General features: G+C 33.4%; 1 protein-coding gene across 6 annotated transcripts; it reads right to left on the bottom strand.

Moving 5' to 3' along the window:
• Positions 1-357: 357 nt before the first annotated feature.
• LOC134688600 (protein CIP2A homolog L-like) lies at positions 358-26,209 on the bottom strand. Of its 6 annotated transcripts, none has more exons than XM_063549423.1 (25): positions 26,119-26,194; positions 22,484-22,595; positions 21,268-21,433; positions 20,238-20,350; positions 18,798-18,892; positions 17,561-17,657; positions 17,070-17,192; positions 16,628-16,773; positions 15,482-15,557; positions 14,948-15,184; positions 12,666-12,822; positions 12,363-12,507; positions 11,519-11,618; positions 10,900-11,018; positions 10,436-10,664; positions 9,995-10,057; positions 9,187-9,269; positions 7,413-7,440; positions 6,460-6,593; positions 5,762-5,824; positions 5,014-5,127; positions 4,020-4,102; positions 3,334-3,473; positions 2,127-2,366; positions 358-1,657 (listed from the first exon to the last, which is right to left on the bottom strand). In XM_063549423.1, the coding sequence occupies exons 1-24, from the start codon at positions 26,157-26,159 to the stop codon at positions 2,205-2,207; spliced, it is 2,826 nt and encodes a 941-aa protein (XP_063405493.1). In that variant the 5' UTR covers positions 26,160-26,194; the 3' UTR covers positions 358-1,657; positions 2,127-2,204. The 6 variants fall into 6 exon arrangements, with proteins under 6 accessions (XP_063405493.1, XP_063405492.1, XP_063405495.1 ...); XM_063549422.1 differs by lacking the exon at positions 7,413-7,440 and adding an exon at positions 7,122-7,149; XM_063549425.1 differs by lacking the exon at positions 7,413-7,440 and having other exon boundaries at positions 9,159-9,269; positions 26,016-26,209.

Genomic DNA, 26,209 nt, shown 5'->3' with positions numbered 1-26,209 from the left:
ATAATCCCCTCAAAACAGTTGGCTGTACTTTATAGTGTCCATTGATGAAGACTGAATGTTGCCCTCTTGTGTGTCGTTTGGTTTGGTTTCTCATTGATATACATGTATATTGTATAAACATTAATTTTTGTGAGGCAAGATCAGTGAACCCTATTAGATGTTCATGTATATCTTACAATCATTTAATAAACAAATAGTGCATACAGATTATATTTAGACTTCATTTAACTATGACGCTTCAAAAAAAAACCCACTACAGCTGCCAGATAAGCATCCCTATGTCTCACATTTGACATTCATCATAGATTAATATATATTTTCTAGATACAATAAAGAAAATCAGTCAAAACAAAGGAATAAATCTAACTATTTATTTTGATTTTATAGGAAAGTGCAAAATATTTCATGAAAATAAATGCGTCAGAAACAAGTTACAAGAGATACATAGTAAGGTATAAAATCAATAAATAATTATGACAAATTCCATATATACAACATGCTTAATGCTTGAGCATGCAGGAAACATGGCTGTCAATTTAAAAACAGTTTCCATCAATACTTAACAGCTAAACATACTTATCATTACTTATAACAACATTTTATTCTTAATGATTTGTAATTTTAAGTCATATTGAAAAAATGTCACAATTATAATAGGAGAAAGATTTAATAGAGAAATTCTAAGATAGTACAGATGTTCTCATGTTTTTAACTTGTTATACAGAAAGTTAAACCAAGATGCTATAGTTTCCTGAAACCTATTTTGATATCAAACATAATAACATATATTTAAGACATATTGAAGTATGTTGAAAGAGTTAAATTGAGACATTGCATGATATAAACATATCTATGTTTTTTTGTTGTTGAATTAAAACCATGGCAACAGATCAAAATTAAACTTTATTCCTAGCATATAGTTATAAATCAGAAAATCAAGTTAATTGAGGTACATTGAGATATATGTTACACTATAAAAAACAAAACAATTAAAGTTTAGTCATGAGGTACAACAATCATACATTTAGTGAGATATATGTTACATTATAAAATACAAAACACTTAAAGTTTTGTCACTAAAAATTAATATACATATCACATTAGCTTTATAGTAGCAGTCTTTATAAATAGATCACATATTAACTGGCCTAATACTACGTTCATAACCAATATAACAACACGATGGCTTCAAATTCCACTCAATGTTTTATAAGATAAACTAAACAACGAAATGTATTGTACTCGGGATCCCCAAAGGTAAATTATCAAATATTTAATAAATATAAGGATTAAACATATTATTTCTGCAATTTCTGTATGTTTTAACTGGACCATTTCACTCACAATGAATTAGTTTGAAACTCACTCAGAGAACCTCTACAAAAATTATATTTTATCCTGTAATGTCTTAATAATTTTTAGCACCTTTAACAATCATTGCCAAAATAAATTTCATGGATCAAAATGGTTTTCTTTCTGATGAATGAGTAAAGTCAATGATTAGAGCAGTGGTCTGGCTTTATTAATGATTGAGGTAGCACTATATTTATATCTATCAGTGCTATATCTTATGTCTATCTTGGGTTTAATGTCTATGGCCATGATTCTTTCATTTATGATTAATTTACATTTTACGTCTATCATGTGTTAAATGTCTTTATTATACTTCACGTTAAAATGCCATTTTTTGATTGGCTAAGACGAGGGTGTCAATTTACTCTATCACATGGCTGAGCGGGTGACAATTTTTTTTTAATGTTACCCTCTCGTCTAGACCAATCAGAAATCAATAATTCAAAGAACAATGAATTGAATTTAAATCAAGGAATTAAATACAATGCTTAAGTTCTACTTTTGGCTCAGATTTTATCTTTTATTATCGACTGTTAAAATTAATAAAATTAAGCATTGTGCTTGACTTTTGTTGTTTTTTGTCTTATGCCCGTAACGTTGTTATGAACGTGACGTCATAGAAAATACTTTTAAAATAAAAGTAATCTGTAAAAGCCAATAATGATAGGACATTCAGTATAATAAATTAAATAACACATAGCTGAGCGGTTGACAATGTTTTCTCGGGGTACCAATCTGCTCTATCACCCTCTCAGCTATGTGTTATTTATATAATGGCCATGCTACATTTCATCTATGGTAAATCTACATTTATGTCAGTCTTGCATTAAATGTCTATGGTTGTGCTCCATTTACTGTTGTGCTCCATTTTCTGACTTCCCACTACTAAGACTGTTAATTAAGGCAGCTATCTGTCGATGTTTGTCAACTTCTCCTTTCAATGCTACAAGTTCTTTATCTTTGTTGTCAATATTGGTTTCATGTTGTCTACACAGAAGCTCTAGTGATGAGACCTGAAATAAAACAAAGAAAATCAGCAATGTATATTGTAACACATATCAAATTTGTTTTCATTAGCCCTTTTGCCGATGAGGCCCTGTTTACTGGGATTAATGCTTCAGACGGATGACGATGAGTCCCGTTTTACCGGGATCGGAATACCTCATTTAAATTTCCTGTTAAAAACAGTGCAAACATGAGTTATCTTTCTTTGATGAAAGTGTAAACATGAATCAAAATCAGAGGAAATTTACGGAATTTTAAATGAGGGAACATTTTTTATGAAAGAATATGGAAGAATTGAAGCCAAGCTAGTATACTTCTTTGACATAAATTGTCGTTTCATGTACAAAACACTTGGAATGAACATTGTTCAGTGTAAGGAATTTGTACAGCCTCATTAAATTTTTCAAAATTTTGCCGTTTTGGGTAAAAAAATAAAATTTGGGGTCAAAGAGCAGAATTTTGAGAATTTCACCTAGATAATGCAGAAAATTTGAATATTTTATGAAGAAAAAATTATCAAAAGATGAACAAAACTGTGAACATGGTGATAGTGAATGAAATAAAAGATACAAATAACTACAGACAAGTTTTTATTGACATTAATTATGAAAATCTCCCACTTGAGTAATAGTAGCCAGGGAAGCCATCGTCTCAGAGTAGCTTCTGTCTGGGCAGCTATTGGTGAATGGGTTAAACATGGATCTCCTCCACGAGTGAAAATTTAACCATGGATAAACTTTCACCAGAGCTTAACCAAGTTTGTCCATTTCATTGTAAGTAGACTGATATATTGTTTACTATTATATTAATTTCATTATAGAGGATAAAGAAATACATAACATTTTAATTACATGAACAATCCAGTCAGGTATTTTTGTTTGACCACTATTGGAAGATACATTATGATTTAGAACATATTGTGGGATTTGAGATAAATATTGATAGTCCTGAGTAGGACCTACAAATAGAACAAACCTGATGTTGAAATTGTTTCTTTGTCTGTTCTAACTGAGCCATATTAGCTCTATATTTATCAACAGCTTCCTCTAACTGCTCTCTCTCACTCTCAGAAGTCTTAAAATCCTTTTGTAATTTCGTGTGAGTCTTCGTCAGTTCTAGAGGAAAAATAAAAGCAAATTGATAATTGATCATCTTTTTCACCCAATAAAAAAGCAGCCTTCACAAAAAAAAACAAGTGAATTTATAAGCTACTGATCATAAATGATACTCCCACTAAAAGTACATGTATAAGATAAACAATCAGTTGGTGAGTGATAAATCTGAAAATGCATAATCATGTTTAGCAGACTGATGTAAACACAGTTATGTTGGTCCTGAGAAAGATGCCAGGAATAATATTCATGGGACAGATGGATGGACAGTCAGAGGTAAAACAGTATACCCCCACTTTTATAACACAAACAGAGGTAAAATAGAATATCCCCACTTTTTTAAGGGGGTATAATTTAAATGATGCAGAAATGTGGTTTTTTTTTAAACACAATACAAATCATATTTAAAATTTAAAAGAAAATGTATTAAACATCATAGTGTTCCTATAAGAATAGAATATAATTTTCAAATTTCATAGTGATTATAATGTATGTTAAAGTATCAACTGAAATCATGAGTAAATGTTGTTTTAAGTGAACGAAACAAACCTGAGAGTTTTGATTCTTTCTCCTTTAGAGTTTTATTTAAAGTTTTCCTTTCAGCCTCCAGCTTACTCAGTTGTTCTGATGCACTAAAAAACAAATTTCCTGGTTACTCATTATGAAAACTCAATGTTATAAAACCAGAGCATGAATGTGTAGATAAGGCAATTTCAATCACAAAATTGTAAAGGGGTCTGCAGGGAGTCTTGCCATCAAAACATGTGTAATGTAAAAATCATATTTTATCAACATTTCATCAAACAAGAGTGAACATACTAAAATATCTCGCCAGTTGTACTAATATGATATTTATGTTGATTTTTTTTTAAGATAAAGGCTTTAATACTGGATCATAAACATAAGATTATCAATAATATGTGTAAATTAGGACAAAGTCAGATGAACATTGTCAGCCAGATATGTTCATCTTATATCATTTCAAAGTCAGAGAAACATTGCCAGCCAGATATGTTCATCTTATATCATTTCAAAGTCAGAGAAACATTGCCAGCCAGATATGTTCATCTTATATCATTTCAAAGTCAGATGAACATTGCCAGCCAGATATGTTCATCTTATATCATTTCAAAGTCAGATGAACATTGCCAGCCAGATATGTTCATCTTATATCATTTCAAAGTCAGATGAACATTGCCAGCCAGATATGTTCATCTTATATCATTTCAAAGTCAGATGAACATTGCCAGCCAGATATGTTCATCTTATATCATTTCAAAGTCAGAGAAACAGAACCATAAAAACTTAATATAGACCAAATAAAACATGAAAAATAGGCCACTGTCAAATGAACCTTCAGGCAGACATATACATCCTACAATCATTGTTTATACCAAATATAGTTGACCTATTGCTTTTAGTATAAATAGTATTACAATAGTGAATATCATATTAGGTGGAGTTTACTGTATTTAGTCAAATATTAACATCATATTTAACATGCATACTAAAATATAATATTTGAAGCTAACATTGTACTTACCTATCACATTGCTCTTTAAGATTCTCGTCATGTTTCCGTAACACTTCATGCATCTCTGACAATGTCTTATGTTCTTGTTTTAATGACAACAATGACTTGTCTACAGAGGTATATCTACAAATAGAATTATCTCACTATTTAACAATTCATATTAGTGTTATTTACAAAGTTCATCTTCATTTGGTTAACTTTTTAACTTTATGCCTCTTTCTAAATGTGATAACATTAAAAGACATTATCTGTGTGATAACTTATTCCTAACAAACAACCTCATAAACTAATTCTGTTCACATTTTTCCTGTTTTTATCTCCAGAAGAAAGCTAATATTACTTAATTGTACAACTTACTTTTCTGACAGTTCTGTATAAGCTGCTGTTAATTGACTTGAACAACTTACTTTTCTGATAGTTCTGTATAAGCTGCTGTTAATTGACTTGAACAACTTACTTTTCTGACAGTTCTGTATAAGCTGCTGTTAATTGACTTGAACAACTTACTTTTCTGATAGTTCTGTATAAGCTGCTGTTAATTGACTTGAACAACTTACTTTTCTGATAGTTCTGTTTAAGCTGCTGTTAATTGACTTGAACAACTTACTTTTCTGATAGTTCTGTATAAGCTGTTGTTAATTGACTTGAACAACTTACTTTTCTGATAGTTCTGTATAAGCTGCTATTAATTGACTTGAACAAATTACTTTTCTGATAGTTCTGTATAAGCTGTTGTTAATTGACTTGTACAACTTACTTTTCTGACAGTTCTGTATAAGCTGCTGTTAATTGTTGGTGTTCCTCTGCTACTTGTTCTAACCTGTAAAGAATGTAAGTGAATTATTAAGCTGTTCTGATTTTTTTTTTATCTCATTTGTTATATACCGATGCTGTAAAACATTTCAAGACTCAGCAAAACTTAAATTAAGTGATTTTGGCCCAAAGTGAAAATATTTGTTTCGGCACAATTTCTATTAAAGAGAGAGATCCATGGACAATGGAGTGGCACATGGAAATATTTATTCCACCACTGTAACAAGTGTCCAAGGATATTTCTCCACTGGAGACAGTATTAAATTCTATTATTATAAGTGTGAGGCTTGTTAAGCTTTTTAAATAAGTAAAATTTAATTTAATACACAAGTTAAAGGTGTGGATTAACGAAAGTTTGGTTCATTATACTTGTATCATCAGTCATTGTTGCCTTTTTTTAAACATCATTTTAGGAAATTCAGAAGAAAGCAAGAAAAAATTATTTCATAAAAAATTTCCCACCATCATTTGCAGTGAACAGAAATTTCAATGGTGAGAAAAAACATTTTTGCATAGTAGTCAAGTAAAGGGAAAATAGCACAAAAGTTACACAAATTATATAGTTTTCATTATGAAGAAGTTTCATCAGACTTATTTCCCCCTTTTCCCAGCAATACAAAGAACATCAATAAGTGAACTAACTGAGATTTCTCCTCCATCACGCTTTCCAGTGAGTTTTGTAGATGTTCCTTCTTTAATTTGATCTCATTAATTTCTTCTTTGCATTTCTCACTGTTGATCTCAGAGGAGTGAAGTAATCGTCTCATTTTAGCAGCCTAAAATAAATAAAAGTAACATTCATTTTTTTATTTTTACTTGTAGCAAGAAAACAATTTTGATGACACCTTTTTTTCTTTTTATTTTATTAAAACATGTTATATCACCTATCTTCTTACAATTTATTTCAAAATTTTATCTCATAGATTTTTTTTTATGCACTCAAATGTGTTTTGTTATGAACGACTTATAGCTTAGAAAATAGCATAGTGACCCATACTTTTTATCATATTTTTAAATAAAGCATAGTAAAATCTTCATTTTGGCCAAGTATAAGAAAATTCTATCTCAAAAAATGTATACTTTTGATCTACCTTAAGCAATCAATGAGCCTATGTCAGAGCTATACCTTTAGCTGAACCTGAACCATTAATCAACATAAAAAAGGTTTTACCCAACTTAATTCTGCTTCAAATTAAGCTTCCCTTGACATATTGAATAACAATCAACCAGCCTGTGTGAGTGCATACTCTAAGCTTACCCCAATCTAAGTTATCAATGTGAAAAAGGGAAAAGACTGAACTTACCTCAGCCTCGTAAGCAGCCTTTCTGGACCTATGCTGAGCTATTAATCTATCAGCCTGTGTGAGAGCTAAACTCTTGGTTAACCCTAGATAAACTTACCTCAGCCTCGTAAGCAGCTTTCCTGGACCTATGCTGAGCTATCAATCTATCTGCCTGTGTAAGAGCTAGACTCTTGGTTAACCCTAGATAAACTTACCTCAGCCTCGTAAGCAGCTTTCCTGGACCTATGCTGAGCTATCAATCTATCTGCCTGTGTGAGAGCTAGACTCTTGGTTAACCCTAGATAAACTTACCTCAGCCTCGTAAGCAGCTTTCCTGGACCTATGCTGAGCTATCAATCTATCCGCCTGTGTGAGAGCTAGACTCTTGGTAAACCCTAGATAAACTTACCTCAGCCTCGTAAGCAGCTTTCCTGGACCTATGCTGAGCTATTAATCTATCCGCCTGTGTGAGAGCTAGACTCTTGGTTAACCCTAGATAAACTTACCTCAGCCTCGTAAGCAGCTTTCCTGGACCTATGCTGAGCTATCAATCTATCTGCCTGTGTAAGAGCTAGACTCTTGGTTAATCCTAGATAAACTTACCTCAGCCTCGTAAGCAGCTTTCCTGGACCTATGCTGAGCTATCAATCTATCTGCCTGTGTAAGAGCTAGACTCTTGGTTAACCCTAGATAAACTTACCTCAGCCTCGTAAGCAGCTTTCCTGGACCTATGCTGAGCTATCAATCTATCCGCCTGTGTGAGAGCTAGACTCTTGGTTAACCCTAGATAAACTTACCTCAGCCTCGTAAGCAGCTTTCCTGGACCTATGCTGAGCTATCAATCTATCAGCCTGTGTAAGAGCTAGACTCTTGGTTAACCCTAGATAAACTTACCTCAGCCTCGTAAGCAGCTTTCCTGGACCTATGCTGAGCTATGAATCTATCTGCCTGTGTGAGAGCTAGACTCTTGGTTAACCCTAGATAAACTTACCTCAGCCTCGTAAGCAGCTTTCCTGGACCTATGCTGAGCTATCAATCTATCCGCCTGTGTGAGAGCTAGACTCTTGGTTAACCCTAGATAAACTTACCTCAGCCTCGTAAGCAGCTTTCCTGGACCTATGCTGAGCTATCAATCTATCTGCCTGTGTAAGAGCTAGACTCTTGGTTAACCCTAGATAAACTTACCTCAGCCTTGTAAGCAGCTTTTCTGGACCTATGCTGAGCTATTAATCTATCAGCCTGTGTGAGAGCTAGACTCCTGGTTAACCCTAGATAAACTTACCTCGGCCTCGTAAGCAGCTTTCCTGGACCTATGCTGAGCTATCAATCTATCTGCCTGTGTAAGAGCTAGACTCCTGGTTAACCCTAGATAAACTTACCTCAGCCTCGTAAGCAGCTTTCCTGGACCTATGCTGAGCTATCAATCTATCTGCCTGTGTGAGAGCTAAACTCTTGGTTAACCCTAGATAAACTTACCTCAGCCTCGTAAGCAGCTTTCCTGGACCTATGCTGAGCTATTAATCTATCTGCCTGTGTAAGAGCTAGACTCTTGGTAAACCCTAGATAAACTTACCTCAGCCTTGTAAGCAGCTTTCCTGGACCTATGCTGAGCAATCAATCTATCTGCCTGTGTAAGAGCTAGACTCTTGGTTAACCCTAGATAAACTTACCTCAGCCTCGTAAGCAGCTTTCCTGGACCTATGCTGAGCTATCAATCTATCTGCCTGTGTGAGAGCTAGACTCTTGGTAAACCCTAGATAAACTTACCTCAGCCTCGTAAGCAGCTTTCCTGGACCTATGCTGAGCTATCAATCTATCTGCCTGTGTAAGAGCTAGACTCTTGGTTAACCCTAGATAAACTTACCTCAGCCTCGTAAGCAGCTTTCCTGGACCTATGCTGAGCTATTAATCTATCTGCCTGTGTGAGAGCTAGACTCTTGGTTAACCCTAGATAAACTTACCTCAGCCTCGTAAGCAGCTTTCCTGGACCTATGCTGAGCTATCAATCTATCTGCCTGTGTAAGAGCTAGACTCTTGGTTAACCCTAGATAAACTTACCTCAGCCTCGTAAGCAGCTTTTCTGGACCTATGCTGAGCTATCAATCTATCCGCCTGTGTGAGAGCTAAACTCTTGGCTTCCAACAAGTCTTGAAGTTGTTCTTCTTTTGTCTACACAAACAAAACATACTTCATACACAAATTAACTACATATTTATTGATTTTAACCTTTCAATTGATCAGTCATTGTGTGAGACAGACTTAAAGCTGACCCTGACCAATGGATCATTTCATAATCTATGTAAAATCATATGAAATGATTTGTATAATTAGCAAAAACAAACCATCATTTCCATTACAGTCCTTTATCATGTCAAAAAATATATTTAAGAAATACACAATTGGCTTTCTTTAGTAGATATAGGAAGATGTGGTGTGAGTGCCAATGCGACAACTCTCCATCCCAATAACAACTTATAAAAGTAAACCATTATAGGTCAATGTAAGGTCTTCAACACAGAGCCTTGGCTGTTTATGTTATCTGTACACTGAAACTGTTAAATTGGGCTGGTTTATATTTAGTCTTGGAGTCTTGACAACACTAGGAATATTATTATCATTTTTTTTTTTTTTTTTTTTTATTTTGCATGTGCATGGTGCTGACCAGAAGAGTCAATTCCATATCAGCTCATTTTTATCATTGGTTCTTATGATGGGCAATTAGGCTCCTTTCATGTCTAGTAATTTTGTTTTAAATTGTTCTTGAAAGATATTCATGTATAATCATGTACAGTTGCCTATAATTGCTTGCATCCATTTTGTATGAATTTTGGTGGCTAGTTCAAGTTGTTGTCTCATTGGCATTAATACCACATCTTATTTTTATTCATACTAACCTGTAGAGACTGTATCTTATGTTCATACAGGTCTATAATCTCAGAGGAGTTAGCTCCCTTCAACTCAAAATAAAATAAAATATGTTGTAAATAAACATGAACTAATAAATTGTTATTTACATCTACATCATATTCCGTCTCTGGCGATAATTATCATTTGCAAACATAACTATCTTATTTTCTTTTTTCTCTATAATATGCAAGAGAATTGGTCTAATTTAAACTTCATGAACTCTGCCAAATAATCTTTTATAATTATTTTTTTTATTTTTTTCTGTGTAAACCATTCATTGTATATAATGATAGTTTTTTGTATGCTAACATAAAATATATTCAAGCCCCAACCAACATAACAATCAGAGCACTTGTAACCAATCATTATAAAGAATTCTTATATAAGTTTATCTTATAAGCATTATACTATTATAAATTGTAAAATACCTCAAAGCCGGACTGCATCCTGTCAATAAGAGATTGAACTGAAGCATCCTGGTCTGACAGTCTCGTAGCATCCTGTATAGATATCCTACTGGCGTCATGGTTTATGTTCTCCTTGTTCTCATAACTATGTAAAACTGGCATATGATATTGAACAGGTGATTGAATTGTCTCCCTTTTCATTAACTCTTCTTTCTTCTTACAATTACTTGCAGTCAAAGCATCACCAAGTCTGAAGAATAATACAATTCAATACTATTATTCTCCTAAACTATTAAAACCATTTCTCTCTAGGAGATAGAGACCAAGAAAATTAGATATCTAGGTTATTAGACATTTATGCAAAATCAAATTATTTATAGATATAAATATGTTAAAAGCATGTTATTGAGATTTACCAAAGTTTTTTTTTTCAATTATAAGAATTTTCAAACATCCATCTTTACCACATGGTTATTATAACTTACAAAACTGTAGGAAATGCATCAAACATTGAAGCAAAACAAATGATCTGTAAGGTGACTTGTACTACTGTTCGATTGTCACTTGTCAGACCAGCGGACAGGAAAGGCACAATTCTACTGTCCTGGAAAAAATAATTAAATCTTATCAACTTTTAAACTTAGAGATGGACAGATTATAAAACACAATGCCCTCTACTATAGTAAAAAAAAGGCATATAAATGCTGTGTGTAGTGACTTGTCAGACACACCAATACAAAAGGTAAAATTATTCTGTCCTATGTATTCATTGTCCATATGTTTTTCTTCTTCAAAATATCAGTGTTTTCAAAACAATTAGTTTATTTCCCTTTACAAAAAACATACTGAAAGAGATATGTGTAAAACTGATTATAAACAACAATGTGTGTAGAGGATAAATGTAATTAAACATATTTCTAACACTGATATTTTCAGATGTCAGATAATATTTCCACTATTTTTTAAACTACAGAAAATATTAATATACTATTAAGTAATGAATAAATGATTTAATATGTGCATGGAGAGTTGTCTCATTGGCACTCACACCACATCTTCCTATATCTATATTTCTATATTCTAATGCACTTTCATTTCACTCACTTGTAAACTTGATGAAAACAAAGCATCAACCTCTGGTAGATTTTTTGCTAATTTTGCCATCAAATCCAAACCATACATCACAATCTCTACACCAATGTCGCTGTAACATATATCATTAGTGGTAAAAGTCATGTATATACTCTCTTATTAATATTATTGGAATATATATCATCAGTGGTAAACATGTCATATTTATATACTGTAAATTCAGAAAGTATTGCATGCATTTATTATTGACATTCTGGAAGAACTGACAAAAATGTGAAGATTAATTATTGTGATTTAAGGAAAACTGCATACAAATATATCAATCAAATATCAGAATGCAGTTCAAAATCGTTATACTCTCTCAGTTGCATTAATAAAAACCTAGCAATAATCTGAATATACAGTAAAATATTCAATAAAACACTAAGACAACAATATAAGTCAGAGAAAAACATGACCTTGTGCAATGTGAAACTATAGGTATCAACATAGAGTAGTAATATTTAGAACAATTTAATTTACTAAACAAAATCAATATTTATACCAATAAAAACAATTTTTAAAGATTTAATTATAAGTATAAACATAGAGCATTGGGGTGAATACCTTTTTCATTCTAACAATGTCCAAGTAAAAAAAGAGTCACCAGTTTTAAAAATATATTCATCTTTTCTAAATTTAACAATGATGCAGCTGTGAAAAGTATATCTAAATAAGAGTTATCTTCCTTTGTCCATAACTGTAAACAATTACAAAATGGATATATACAATTCAAACCCCAGTGCTAAATGGGTTCAACCTTTAAGCTTTGATGCTTATAAGCATTTTGATTTTATATATGCAATATAGAACTAACCTTAAATCATCAGTAACCAGAGTAAATTTGCTTGAATTTAAAGCCACTTTATTGTTAGAGAACTGGAAATCCAGTAACTTAGAAAACATCTGCATATCCACCATACCGACCAACTTTCTCTTTATGTCCTCTTCTCCTGTCAACACTAAAAATGAAATAAAATCTCTGAAACCTACATACTAAATCTGAATACTTATCATCATTTATTTAGTAACCAGTATGTTATAAAAAAGAATAAACCATGTTAAATGTCTGATAAAAACAAATTCCTGCACCAATACACAGTCTTAGTCTTATACGTACCAATACTCAGTTGTAAAGCCTTTATGATCTTTCTACTGATTCTCTTCATTATATGACTCTCTCCTTCAATCCTCGTACTGAGAGCTTGTAAGGTCAATGGCAAAACAAGGTCTGCATGAGCAGAGTACTGGATTCTTGTGTTGGAGTAAATCATTTCCTAGAAAAATAAGAAAAAACATAAACCTCCAGGGCAAATGGTTAAACAAGGTCTGCATGATTGGAGAAGTGAATTCTTGTGTTGCAGTAAATCAATTCCTATATTTAATAACTAAAACCTTAACCTACATGGCAAGTGAAAAAACAAAGTCTGCATGATGAGAATATTGTATACTGGTATCTGAGTAAGTAATTTCATAAAAGATCAAAGTGCTTGTAAGCACTGAAGGGTAAATAAAGATTGCTTTAATATCTCAGTGGGAAAGAAAATTAAACTTTGCAATGTGTAAAGTATTTGATGTATCACAACTATGGACAAAGGAAGAGTGGGCACAGTTGGTTTCCATGGGAATGCCAACAGTTTGTTGAAAAACATGTCCTTTAAATATAACAAATATGTAATCAATCCAGAAATCCAGCATCTGGATAATGTCAGTTGCATTGTAGTAGCACTGTTTATCAGAAAGACAAATGTTGATTGGTATGTTGCATTGTAGTAGCACACTGTTTATCAGAAAGACAAATGTTGATTGGTATGTTGCACTGTAGTAGCACACTGTTTATCAGAAAGACAAATGTTGATTGGTATGTTGCACTGTAGTAGCACACTGTTTATCAGAAAGACAAATGTTGATTGGTATGTTGCATTGTAGTAGCACACTGTTTATCAGAAAGACAAATGTTGATTGGTATGTTGCACTGTAGTAGCACACTGTTTATCAGAAAGACAAATGGTGATTGGTATGTTGCATTGTAGTAGCACACTGTTTATCAGAAAGACAAATGTTGATTGGTATGTTGCACTGTAGTAGCACACTGTTTATCAGAAAGACAAATGTTGATTGGTATGTTGCATTGTAGTAGCACACTGTTTATCAGAAAGACAAATGTTGATTGGTATGTTGCACTGTAGTAGCACACTGTTTATCAGAAAGACAAATGTTGATTGGTATGTTGCACTGTAGTAGCACACTGTTTATCAGAAAGACAAATGTTGATTGGTATGTTGCACTGTAGTAGCACACTGTTTATCAGAGACAAATGTTGATTGGTATGTTGCATTGTAGTAGCACACTGTTTATCAGAAAGACAAATGTTGATTGGTATGTTGCACTGTAGTAGCACACTGTTTATCAGAAAGACAAATGTTGATTGGTATGTTGCATTGTAGTAGCACACTGTTTATCAGAGACAAATGTTGATTGGTATGTTGCATTGTAGTAGCACACTGTTTATCAGAAAGACAAATGTTGATTGGTATGTTGCACTGTAGTAGCACACTGTTTATCAGAAAGACAAATGTTGATTGGTATGTTGCACTGTAGTAGCACACTGTTTATCAGAAAGACAAATGTTGATTGGTATGTTGCATTGTAGTAGCACACTGTTTATCAGAAAGACAAATGTTGATTGGTATGTTGCACTGTAGTAGCACACTGTTTATCAGAAAGACAAATGTTGATTGGTATGTTGCACTGTAGTAGCACATTGTTTATCAGAAAGACAAATGTTGATTGGTATCAGTCTTAGGGTTAATGAAAGATGAATCTTTATGATTTCAGGTAAATCTGTATACAGATATACATAATAGATATTAGAATGCAATAAAATTGAGAATGGAAATGGGAATGTGTCAAAGAGACAACAACCCTACCATAGAAAAAAACAACAGCAGAAGGTCACCAACAGGTCTTCAATGTAGCGAAAAATTCCTGCACCCCGAGGCGTCCTTCAGCTGGCCCCTAAACAAATATATACTAGTTCAGTGATAATGAACGCCATTCTTATTTCCAGATTGTACACAAGAAACAAAAATAAAAATAATACAAGACTAACAAAGGCCAGAGGCTCTTGACTTGGGACAGGCGCAAAAATGCGGCAGAGTTAAACATGTTTGTGAGATCTCAACCCTTCCCCTATACCTCTAGCCTATGTAGAAAAGTAAAAGTTTTTATTATTGCGATGCTGATCTAGTAGCATTATTCACAATAATTTCTAAATTAAATAACAATAAAAGCTAAATAGTGTCTGTCATGTGTAACTTATAAGTGTTAATAACATATAATCTGTCTACTTCTGAAATAAATTGCTGAGGGAAATTAATTGCTTTACAGTGGAAGACATACCTCATAAAATTCCGCCAGAAAGTCTATAGCATATAATGATGCCTGGTCATGTGACTCGGCTGGTTGTGACGCCCAGTGAACAACAGCAAACAGTGGTTCTTTGATCTGAGAGACAGGTGTCTGGGCTAATTCAGCATAGTGATCTCTTTGTTGTACAGAACATGTTGATAAAATACAACGACATATTATTGGTCTAATGCCTTCTATAGCAGACAGGGACAGCAGAAGTTCAAATATCTAAAATATATAGACATTTAATCAACAATGAATTGATTCAGGCTCCTACTGAAACATAAAATACAATGACATATTATAGGTCTAATGCCTCTACAGCAGACAGGGACAGCAGAGGATCAAAAATCTACAATTTATCGAAAAAATAATTAATTTTGGCTGACTTTGAATAGTAGAACATTACAGAAGTCATTGTCTATTAAAGGTTCAAATTGCACAGTTTTTCCCTTGTATATAGAATTAAAAAACAATATAAAACAATTTTGATTTCCAAAGATTTACTGATTTTATAGATCTTACCTTTACCACTGACTCTGCAGTACTGGTAGCTACCAAATTAAGCACCTTTTCTATGCTAGAACTCAATTTCTCAAATCTGAAGAAATCATAAAATTATTCATATTATATTTACATATTTGGAGTGTTTTCTTCAAATTTCCAGCACTGGAATCCTTTTTTTTTTCTTTTCTCCAGGCAATTTAGATAATCCAACTGATTGAAAACTCTATAACAATTTGTTGCCATCCAAGCCACGATGTAGGAACCACTTTTAATACATCACCATCTCTTCAGCAGTCTCTTTTGATACCCATGAATTGCTGCTTTATACATGTGTCAATTGATATTTAATAGTGTGCCTTTTTATGTTGTGATGTTACACTATTGTTTCAGGTAAAGGTGAAGGTTGGTGCCTATTAAACGTTTAAACCTGTATAAACATTTGTTTGCACCTTTCCTAATTAGTCAGGAACCTGTTTAAACGTTTAAACCTGTTTAAAACATTTGTTTGCACCTTTCCTAATTAGTCAGGAACCTGATGTTCAGTAGTTGTCATTTGTTGATGTGGTTCTTAAGTGTTTCTCTTTTTTTATATAGATTATAGACTGCTGGTTTTCCCCATTTGGATGGTTTTACACCAGTCATTTTTGGGGCTCTTTATAGCTTGCTGTTCAGTGTGAGCCAAGGCTCCGTGTTAAAGACCATAATTTAACCTACTGGTTTACTTTTGCACATTGTGGCTTGGATGGAGTTGTCTCATTGGCACTCATACCACATCTTCTTATATCTATTAGACTGTACTCCTTATCTCCTAGGATTATAATTTCTCAGAAAGTGATAGCTGACCTGTTTTCTTTTCATCTCAGAACAAATAAATAGCATATTTTTTTAATCAGAGTAAGAAATACAAAGGTATAGGTGCAATAAATGTGACAGTACAAGTTTGCAATAAACTAAAAATAAATTGGCTGTATTGCAATGTGTTAATCCATGAGTAAGGAGTACTTACTCTACAAGTGACTGCTGAATATTTGGTAATCCATGAGTAAGGAGTACTTACTCTACAAGTGACTGCTGAATAATTGTTAATCCATGAGTAAGGAGTACTTACTCTACAAGTGACTGCTGAATATTCAATGTGTTAATCCCTGAGTAAGGAGTACTTACTCTACAAGTGACTGCTGAATATTTTGATTTTTGAGTAAATCTGAAAACAAATCAACAGCATACTGTCTCGTTGTCCCTGTGTCTCCTTTTAATACAATATTAAACATCAACTGGAATGTCCTCTTTACATTCTTTGGATTAAACACCTACAAAACAAACAAACAAAAGTAAGTTATTCTTACATACAACCATTTTAATTTCAAACCAGAGATATGTTTCTCTTTAATAATAAACATTGTCTTGCAAGAAAATCAATTTACCATTTTTTCATATTGGGTTTCAAAGTATGTTGGGTCCTAATAAATCAAGATTATGTATTAATTAAACAAGACAGTTAATTGGTAGACAAAGTTCATCAATTCACAATTTAATTCTTTTATATGAACATATGGGTGCATGTGATCAGTAACATTATTCGCGGCTACATTTAAAGAATACATACATGTTGTCCTATGTCTTGGTGTAAACACAGATATGATATACACGACAATGTAAATATCATCATTGTTAAGTTCTGGTCGTCTAAATAAGACATCAATGTCTTGTACAAATTCCTTGATCCTTCCTAAAATGAAAGTATATAGTAACTATTATTTAATATCGTATAAATTACAAAACAATTCCTGGGGAAATGAATTTATCTAGATTTTATAACAGGTATGCCCTCTATGCTGAGTATTTAACCACCACATTACTTCATTTCCTCTAATTGACCTCAGGTGACTTATCGTAGGAAGCTCTTGGAGTATGATTAGAACAATCCTAAAGTTTCCTGATGTTGCAGTCCAGCTGACATACATTATGTTTGTATTTTTAATCAGATTTTACTTAAAGCTGTGGAAAATTTCATATTAAAATAAATCTTGAAACTAGAGGTTTTAAACAGTCAGTGGAAATTTATATAAAATAAGAAATGTATTGAGTTCTACTTACCATATTTTTAATATAAGACTGTGTGGCAAAGTTATCTCTACACAGATTGACTAATAATCCGAGACAAGGTAAGGTAAATTCTGTAATGGGGTTAGTTCTGGAAAACAAAGTAATACTTTTATGTCTGGAAACCCAAAATACGACTATATAAAAACTGTAAATGAGTCTGTTTTGAATGAAATGTCAATGAATTCTATGCAAAGCAACCTAAAAACAAGTACTAAAATTCTGTGACACAATTAATTTTGTTCTCAAATAAATAAACTTCCATTAATAACAAACATGAGGAAGACTTTTCTTAAAACCTTCTCGGGTATTCATTTTTCGTTTGAATCAAATTCAGTAGCTAATTCTTGGGATGAAACGAATTCAGAAATTATTCAATTTTTAACATTTGTTTTGTTGTTTATTTCTTAGTAAGTAGTGAACTTCCTTTTAGACACAACCTCCTTTTTGTATTCCTTCCTTTAAATTCACAATCAGTTATAGAAAATTAATTCTAGTGGCACAAATAAGCAGATGTACAAATAGGCAATACAAAAAACAAGAATTCAGTAATGTAAAGAAGTTTGTACACTTGTGACTGTTATCTAAGAACCGGTATTCTATTGTATCAAAATATAATCAATAAATAAGATGCCATGCAGGTAAAAACAATTATTTAACCATAACAATAGACACTTGTTTGTCAATTTGATAACTGCAACCATTTCAGTTTCAGCCACAATATTTAAAGTAAATTAAAGAATCAGTCAAAATAAAGACCACCAAAATTTTTCCTATAATTTGTTGCCCCTACATAAATACAATTTAAATGTGTGTATTGTTATGTGTTTACTTTTCTGCATTGGCTAGAGGTATTAGGGATGGGTTAAGATCTCACAAACATGTTTAACCCTGCAACATTTGAGCGTCTGTCCCAAGTCAGGATCCTCTGGCCTTTGTTAGTCTTGTACTATTTTAATCTTAGTTTCTTGTGTACAATTTGGAGTTTAGTATGGCGTTCATTATCACTGAACTAGTATATTTGTTTAGGGGCCAGCTGAAGGACGCCTCAGGGTGCAGGAATTTCTCGCTGCATTGAAGACTGTTTTGTGACCTTCTGCTGTTGTCTGTTCTATGGCCGGGTTGTTGTCTCTTTGACACATTCCCCATTTCCATTCTCAATTTTATAGTATATGATCATACATTTGATCTTATTTCTTGCCATTCCAAATCTTTTTTCTACTTAACTTACATATTTTTCAAAACAAAATGTAACAAATCTTCAACATAACTGTCCTGGAAATTTATCTTGTGTCCATATGTTATCCTCTGTAAAACATTCAATATCTGAAAAATAAAATATAAACCTTCAATAAAACTCCAGCATGTGTGTTTATTATTTTTAGCTTACCTCCACTGTCATGACTGTAAGATAGTTCCGTGGTACTTCAGTATGTGTTTTTTTATGACATAATCTTACCTCCTTTTTTGAGATGGTCCCCTGGTACTCAAGTATGTGTTTTTATGACAGTAGCTGGCATCCACTATGAGATGTTTCCCAAATACTATAGAACATGTTTTAATGACATTGGCTTACCTTGAATTTGAGATGGTCCCCTGATACACCAGCATATTTTTGTGAAAGGAGCTTACCTCCACTGTGAGATAATCCCCTTGTACTGTATGTTTTTATTAAATTAGCTTAAATCCACTGTGAGATGGTCCCTTGGTACACTAACATGTGTTTTGATGACAGAAGCTTTCCCCCACTGTGAGATGGTCCCCTGGTATACCAGCATGTGTTTTGATGACAGTAGCTTACCTCCGCTGTGAGATGGTCCCCTGGAATACCAGCATGTGTTTTGATAACAGTAGCTTGTCTCCACTATGAGATGGTCCCCTGGTATACCAGCATGTGTTTTGATGACAGTAGCTTGTCTCCACTGTGAGATGGTCTCCTGGTATACCAGCATGTGTTTTGATGACAGTAGCTTACCTCCACTGTGAGATGGTCCCCTGGTATACCAGCATGTGTTTTGATGACAGTAGCTTGTCTCCACTGTGAGATGGTCTCCTGGTATACCAGCATGTGTTTTGATGACAGTAGCTTACCTCCACTGTGAGATGGTCTCCTGGTATACCAGCATGTGTTTTGATGACAGTAGCTTACCTCCACTGTGAGATGGTCCCCTGGTATACCAGCATGTGTTTTGATGACAGTAGCTTGTCTCCACTGTGAGATGGTCTCCTGGTATACCAGCATGTGTTTTGATGACAGTAGCTTACCTCCACTGTGAGATAGTCCCCTGGTATACCAACATGTGTTTTGATGACAGTAGCATACCTCCACTGTGAGATGGTCCCCTGGTATACCAGCATGTGTTTTGATAACAGTAGCTTACCTCCACTGTGAGATGGTCCCCTGGTATACCAGCATGTGTTTTGATGACAGTAGCTTGTCTCCACTGTGAGATGGTCTCCTGGTATACCAGCATGTGTTTTGATGACAGTAGCTTACCTCCACTGTGAGATGGTCCCCTGGTATACCAGCATGTGTTTTGATAACAGTAGCTAACCTCCACTGTGAGATGATCCCCTGGTATACCAACATGAGTTTTGATGACAGTAGCTTACCTCCACTGTGAGATGGTCCCCTGGGGTACCAGCATGTGTTTTGATAACAGTTGCTTACCTCCACTGTGAGATGGTCCCCTGGTATACCAGCATGTGTTTTGATGACAGTAGCTAGACACTGTGTAAGGTGAAAGGAATCATGGAAGGCTTCTCTTATTTCACTGTCTTGTGCTGTGAAATTATAAATGATATATTGTTATAAAAACTTATGCATCACACTTAATCTTACTTTTCACAAATTGTTTAGGACTTCTTTACACTAAATCTGTAGGATGTGTAATGATTGATACTTAAGTGTTGGAGAACAAGCTTTATTCATTATCTGTAAATTGTTCTTTAAACTGCTTTGAGATAACTGCAAGTACTCTCAAGATTGGTACCTTTTGTCTCTTGTTTTTAGCAATTTATTGTTTGTGTTTTATACTCATTTCTGAGTAAGGTAATTTTAAGTGCTATTGAGAGTTGACTTGTGCTTTTAAAATAAAAAGAAGTTGTGGTTGGGTTGTTAGCAGAGAATCCATATGATGTGGATGTAAGAAGTTATTAGTCACCATATAGACTTCCGCACCTTATTGTCGTTTAATGAAAGCTGTACAGTGACCTATAGTTGCTAATATCCACATCATTTAGTCTCTGGTGTATAGTTGTCTTAATAGCAATTTGTGACTTCATAGCTATTCTTATAACTCCTTTCAAAACCAAATAAAGGTACAATACACTGCACACTATTTCATATTTTGTTTAAAAATTGTGCAAAGAGAAATAATCTGAAAAAAAAATAGAAACGCAAAATTTTGGTAGCAACTGTATTTTACAGTGACATAATGGCTACTTGAATGAATAACACATCATTTGAAAATGTGGCTGACTTTTGATGCTGTGTTACATATTTGTTTTTTCATTCAGTATTTTGTACTTTATTTAGGCTGTTAGTTTTCTCTTTTGAAATGTTTTACATACATATTTTGGTGCTCTTCATAGCTGACCATGTTGTATGGGCCTTGCTCATTGTTGAAGGCCATACCGTGACATATAGTTGTGAATCAGATTTTCATTTTTATGTTAGTCCTGAATTATAGTCTATGTACCTAGATGCTGGAACAGAGAGATACATTTGGAGAGTAGACCTGGCTTTAAATCTCTTGATTCTCTCAGAATATCTATCACAGCATTTAAACATTCTACAGGTAATAAATTCCTCAGGTTAAAAAACTTCAATGTAGAAGTTCTTGATGATAAACTACCAACCAGAATCTGAAATTAAGTAAAAAATGAAAATATCAATTAATAATTCATCTTGAAAAGAACAAAATTATATCATTGATTCCTACCAAAATTGTGTGAGTTTTTCAATGACTGTGTTTTTATTATAAATTCTCCCAAAGAATATAAATGAAAATGGTGAAGTCTGTGTTTTGGAATGGGATACCCCAAATATCACTCTCAAATAAATTATCATAAGCTAAATTAGCAGGTGCTTCATTCAAAAATAACAAAAAGCAGATTCACAACTTCATGTCCTGTATCTAAGAATCAGTCATTCTCAGGAAGTTGCATTTTAACAAAGTGTGAAATGGAACACTTCCCATGATGATTTATATGTCTATCAATTCAAAAAATCAAAAGTCTCTAAACCTTTAAATTAAAGTGAGAATAAAATAAAATTGAGAATGGAAATGGGGAATGTGTCAAAGAGACAACAACCCGACCAAATAAAAAACAACAGCAGAAGGTCACCAACAGGTCTTCAATGTAGCGAGAAATTCCCGCACCCGGAGGCGTCCTTCAGCTGGCCCCATAACAAATATATACTAGTTCAGTGATAATGAACGCCATACTAATTTCCAAATTGTACACAAGAAACTAAAATTAAAATAATACAAGACTAACAAAGGCCAGAGGCTCCTGACTTGGGACAGGCGCAAAAATGCGCAAACAAATAATAAGTATGGTTGAAAAAAAATACAATTTTTCATCAAATTTCAACATCATTTTGAACATTTCAACATATATAAAAAAAAAAAAAGGATAAAATATTTCATTTATATCAAGTAATTAAGACGACCTTTTCGTATTAAGTGCAAAGTGGGTCTCTTCGGGTTTATGCATTCATGGAAGAACTATTGAAATTTGAGGTACAGACCTAAAAAAAAAAATTGTACTGTTACAGGAAAATGAGTTTGAGATGATAATGATGGGTGGACAGCTGTCTCATTGATATTATACAATTTCCTTGTCATATTTACCCCAGAGCGGGTGGACAGTTGTCTCATTAATATCATTCCATTTTCTTGTCATATTTACCTCTAGCTGCCTCTGTAGATATACCAAGTTGCCATCTGTTTTACTGTTTTTATATTGGTTGGCAGCCATTATGACATGCTTAACACAAGAAGCTGTTTCCATGGTAACAAAACTGAAACATAAAAAAGTAGATTATTATAGAATTGTTGTAGAATTTGAAACAATGTTTTAACTTGTTTACTTAGACCTTAAATATTTATCCCTAATAACTTTATTAACTACATGTATGTATATGCATTCAGGTATCGCATCTCAAATTTATTAGTTCATAGTGTGTTAATCTATGTTTTTTTTTATTGAGTTAAGACTTCCAATTGATATTTTATCATGTTTTTCTATGTTGTGATGTTATACTATGGTCTCAGTAAAAGGGAGAAGGTTTAGTAACATTAGAACATTAAATCCCGCTGCAAATGTTTGCACCTGTCCTAAGTCAGGAATCTGATGTGCAGTAGTTGTCGTTTATTTATGTAATTTATACATGTTTCTCGTTTCTCGTTATATTATATAGATTAGACCGTTGGTTTTCCTGTTTCAATGGTTTTACACTTGTAATTTTGGGGCCCTTTATAGCTTGTTGTTGGGGGAGCCAAGGCTATGTGTTGAAGGCTGTACCTTGACCTATAATTCATTATTGTTTACTAAATACTTTCATAAATTGTTATTTGGACAAAGAGTTGTCTCATTGGCACTCACACCACAAGATAACTATAATAAAGTATTTTGGTTTGCCCAAACTCTACTTAAAGGTTGAGACAGTGGGTAGGTAGGTAGGCATTTTCTTTTTTTTATCAAAAAGAGAAATTGAAGTATCAGATGTTTATTAGTCTTCATGCCTATCTGATTAAAAAAAACCTTCTTCAAATCAGAACAATAAAAGAATTTGAGTAGGCAGCTTTTTTCTGGGTAGGTAGCGTTTGGGCAAACAAACCTATTATTTATTATGGCCTAATTAAAAATGGCTGAAACAGGTTTTTAAATCCATTTTGAATATGTTTTAAATTGTCAAGTTGTAGTTTGGTTGTTGTTCCAAATATAGAAACCTATACCAGTATAATCATCGCTGTGATCACCAACTACAGGAGATCCCTAGTCACAATATACTCATGTGTAATCAAAACCGATGAAATATGGATGATACCAAAACATATGACATGACGATATATGGGCGAAAGTGTAGGGTACGAAAGGATGTGGAGCGAACGACCTGATACTGTCCGGTATCAAATTCCTGCTGGTAGGACAATTAAATGTATTAAAAAGAATAGGTAAACACCTGACTAAACTCGGAAAATTAACAATTTATTATTCTTTCATAATGTCCAACTTTAATTACTGCCCACTAGTTTGGCACTTTTGTGGGGAGGTAAATACAAAAAAGATAGAGAAAATTCAAGAGAGAGCACTAAGGTTTATCTACGAAGACCATTCAGCAAGTTATGAAGATCTACTCTGCAAATCAAAATTACCATCTTTAAAAGTAAGAAGAATGCGATCTTTGGCAATTGAAGTTTTCAAAATTATAAATAAAGATTGTCCTGTGGCTGTGTATCTCCATGATTTGATTCACTTAAAGGAAAAAACTTACTCTTTCAGATACCAGAATACAGCAGATCTACCACATGTAAGAACAACTGCATATGGCCTACAATCCTTCAGGTATGCGGGTGCTAGGCTTTGGAATGAGCTGCCAGATGAGCTTCGTAAGCAATCATCTTTAAATCAATTCAAAAACTTGATAAATTCTTGGTCTGGCAGCTCATGCCAATGCTTTGCCTGCAAAACCAGTTAATCTCTGCTTATTAATTTTTGTTTTGTTGCTTTAATTTCAGCATGGCAAATGTATTCTAATATCTTTACTATAGTGCTTCTGCTGCTTTTGTGCTAATTTTAGAAACTTAATGTGCTTTTATGCTTTTTATGTGCAAACCATTTCATTTGTGCTTTTGTGTTTTTATCTCATAATTGCATGTACCAGTATGTGTTAAACTTGTAAGATGCTTAAGGTTCATCATAAGGAATTGAAAAAATATGGCCGTGTTTACACCTCAAAAATTACTATGAGTACAGACAAACTGGTACATCCAGGAAAGTTTTAAGGCATGGCAGGAACTAGATATATAAATGTTATATGAAGTCTACGTTTCAGAAAATTAAAAACTTACCTGCATTTTGATGTGCATTTTTTTCCAGTCTGCAGAAGATAGCAAAATAAATAAACACCTGAGTTTCATTTGATACGGTCCACTCAGTTACACAGTTTAAACCTGTTAGTTCACCTATTGTTTACAGGTGTCTATTGTCCATTTAAATCAATACTACTCACAACATTGATTATATGAAGGGAGCTTCTCAATCGTTTTCACTACTTAGTTAATTTTTGCACCTTCTGCAGGAACGAAAAAAAATGGATAGCAAAATCTAGAAAAGTTTATAATTTTCTGAATTATAAAATGCATTTAAAATTTATATATCTAGTTCCTGCCATCCCTTAAAACTGTTGCAGGTGTATAGGTTAGTCTGTAATCAGAGTAAAATTTGGGGTGTCAATACGGCCATTTTAGCCAAAAGGTTATGATGAACCTTAAAGAACTTTTGTGCTGCATGTTTATATACTGATTGAACTCTTGCTTTATATGTTTAATGTTGTGTGCATGACTCGATATGTATGTTTTGTTTTATTTGTTGTTAGGTCGGTTTTAAAAGCTCTTCAGAGCTTATGTTTGTAATTGCTTGCATATACCGACCCTAAATAAAGCTTTATGTCTTATGTCTAGGACGAATATAAAACCAGAATTATAAACTGATGATGATAATCTCAGAACTCTTTTATCACTTACAGATCCTAAGTAAATCAAAATAATTTGAAAGTATTAAATTAATGTACAGTGGAGTCCCCGGTGTCCGCGCGGCCGGTGATACCATGCATTAGGTGATTTCGTCATATCAACACAGTAACACAAGTAAAATGGTTCTTGTTATTGTTTTAGCATTCCGAAGGGATAAAAAAGAATAAAATCGATAAGTTCAAGAGTTAAATAATAACTGCAATCCCGTGATTTACAATATTTGGCCAATTTCCTTTAAAAAAATTACATCATCAGATAAAATTTGTTTCATTTAAGTCAAATTTATATCAGATTGAAATAATTTTTGCTCTGCATCCTTTGCAGTGTTCTTGATTCAAATTCAGCTATATTTCGTTTCCAAAAATCTTTTCTTTATTCAAAATAATCTATTTTTGGAAGGCATGTGCGAAATCACCGGACATTGGAGGAACTCTCAGAACAGGGGTTTCCTTAATTTTGGTCACACATTACACAAAATCTTGGGGGTGAAACCATACAAACAGATGCTTCTATTAAATAAAAGTATATTATGAATGTGTTTACACAATATTATCCAATTATTGGTTTTATCAGTTGAATGAAGTGAAGTCATAAGTCTTAGGTGCGCGGATACACCGGACTGCACCGTACTAGTAGTAGTGAGAGTGTTTGTTTACATGGTTTCATTATTGACTTTTTCTTACTTTATTGAAGTTTGATCCTGATTTATTAATCTCTATGGAATCAGATCTAACGATTTTTTACAAATCTCTCAGTGAAGGAACTTAACGATAATTGATAAAGTACATAAAATAGTCTCTGTCGAACAAGTTGGCATTTGTTTCCATGCAATTTCAGGTCGCCATCTTTAATTTTAAACTTGCCGCGGTAATGGTCG

The sequence above is a fragment of the Mytilus trossulus genome, chromosome 10 (assembly GCF_036588685.1).
Source record: "Mytilus trossulus isolate FHL-02 chromosome 10, PNRI_Mtr1.1.1.hap1, whole genome shotgun sequence".
Taxonomy (NCBI): Eukaryota; Metazoa; Mollusca; class Bivalvia; order Mytilida; family Mytilidae; genus Mytilus; species Mytilus trossulus.
The sequence above is the reverse complement of the archived record's forward strand: the minus strand, read 5'-3'. Positions and strand labels throughout refer to the sequence as shown.

What these genes read in the sequence shown, in the direction of transcription:
- LOC134688600 (XM_063549421.1), bottom strand. Translation starts at nt 26,159, where the DNA reads ATGGAAACAAATGCCAACTTGTTCGACAGAGACTATTTTAT. An exon ending in TTCGACAGAGACTATTTTAT is followed by an intron (nt 22,596 to 26,118) that starts GTACTTTATCAA and finishes TTTATGTTTCAG; the next exon opens with TTTTGTTACCATGGAAACAG. An exon ending in GAAAGAATCAAAACTCTCAG is followed by an intron (nt 3,474 to 4,019) that starts GTTTGTTTCGTT and finishes TTTTTCCTCTAG; the next exon opens with AACTGACGAAGACTCACACG.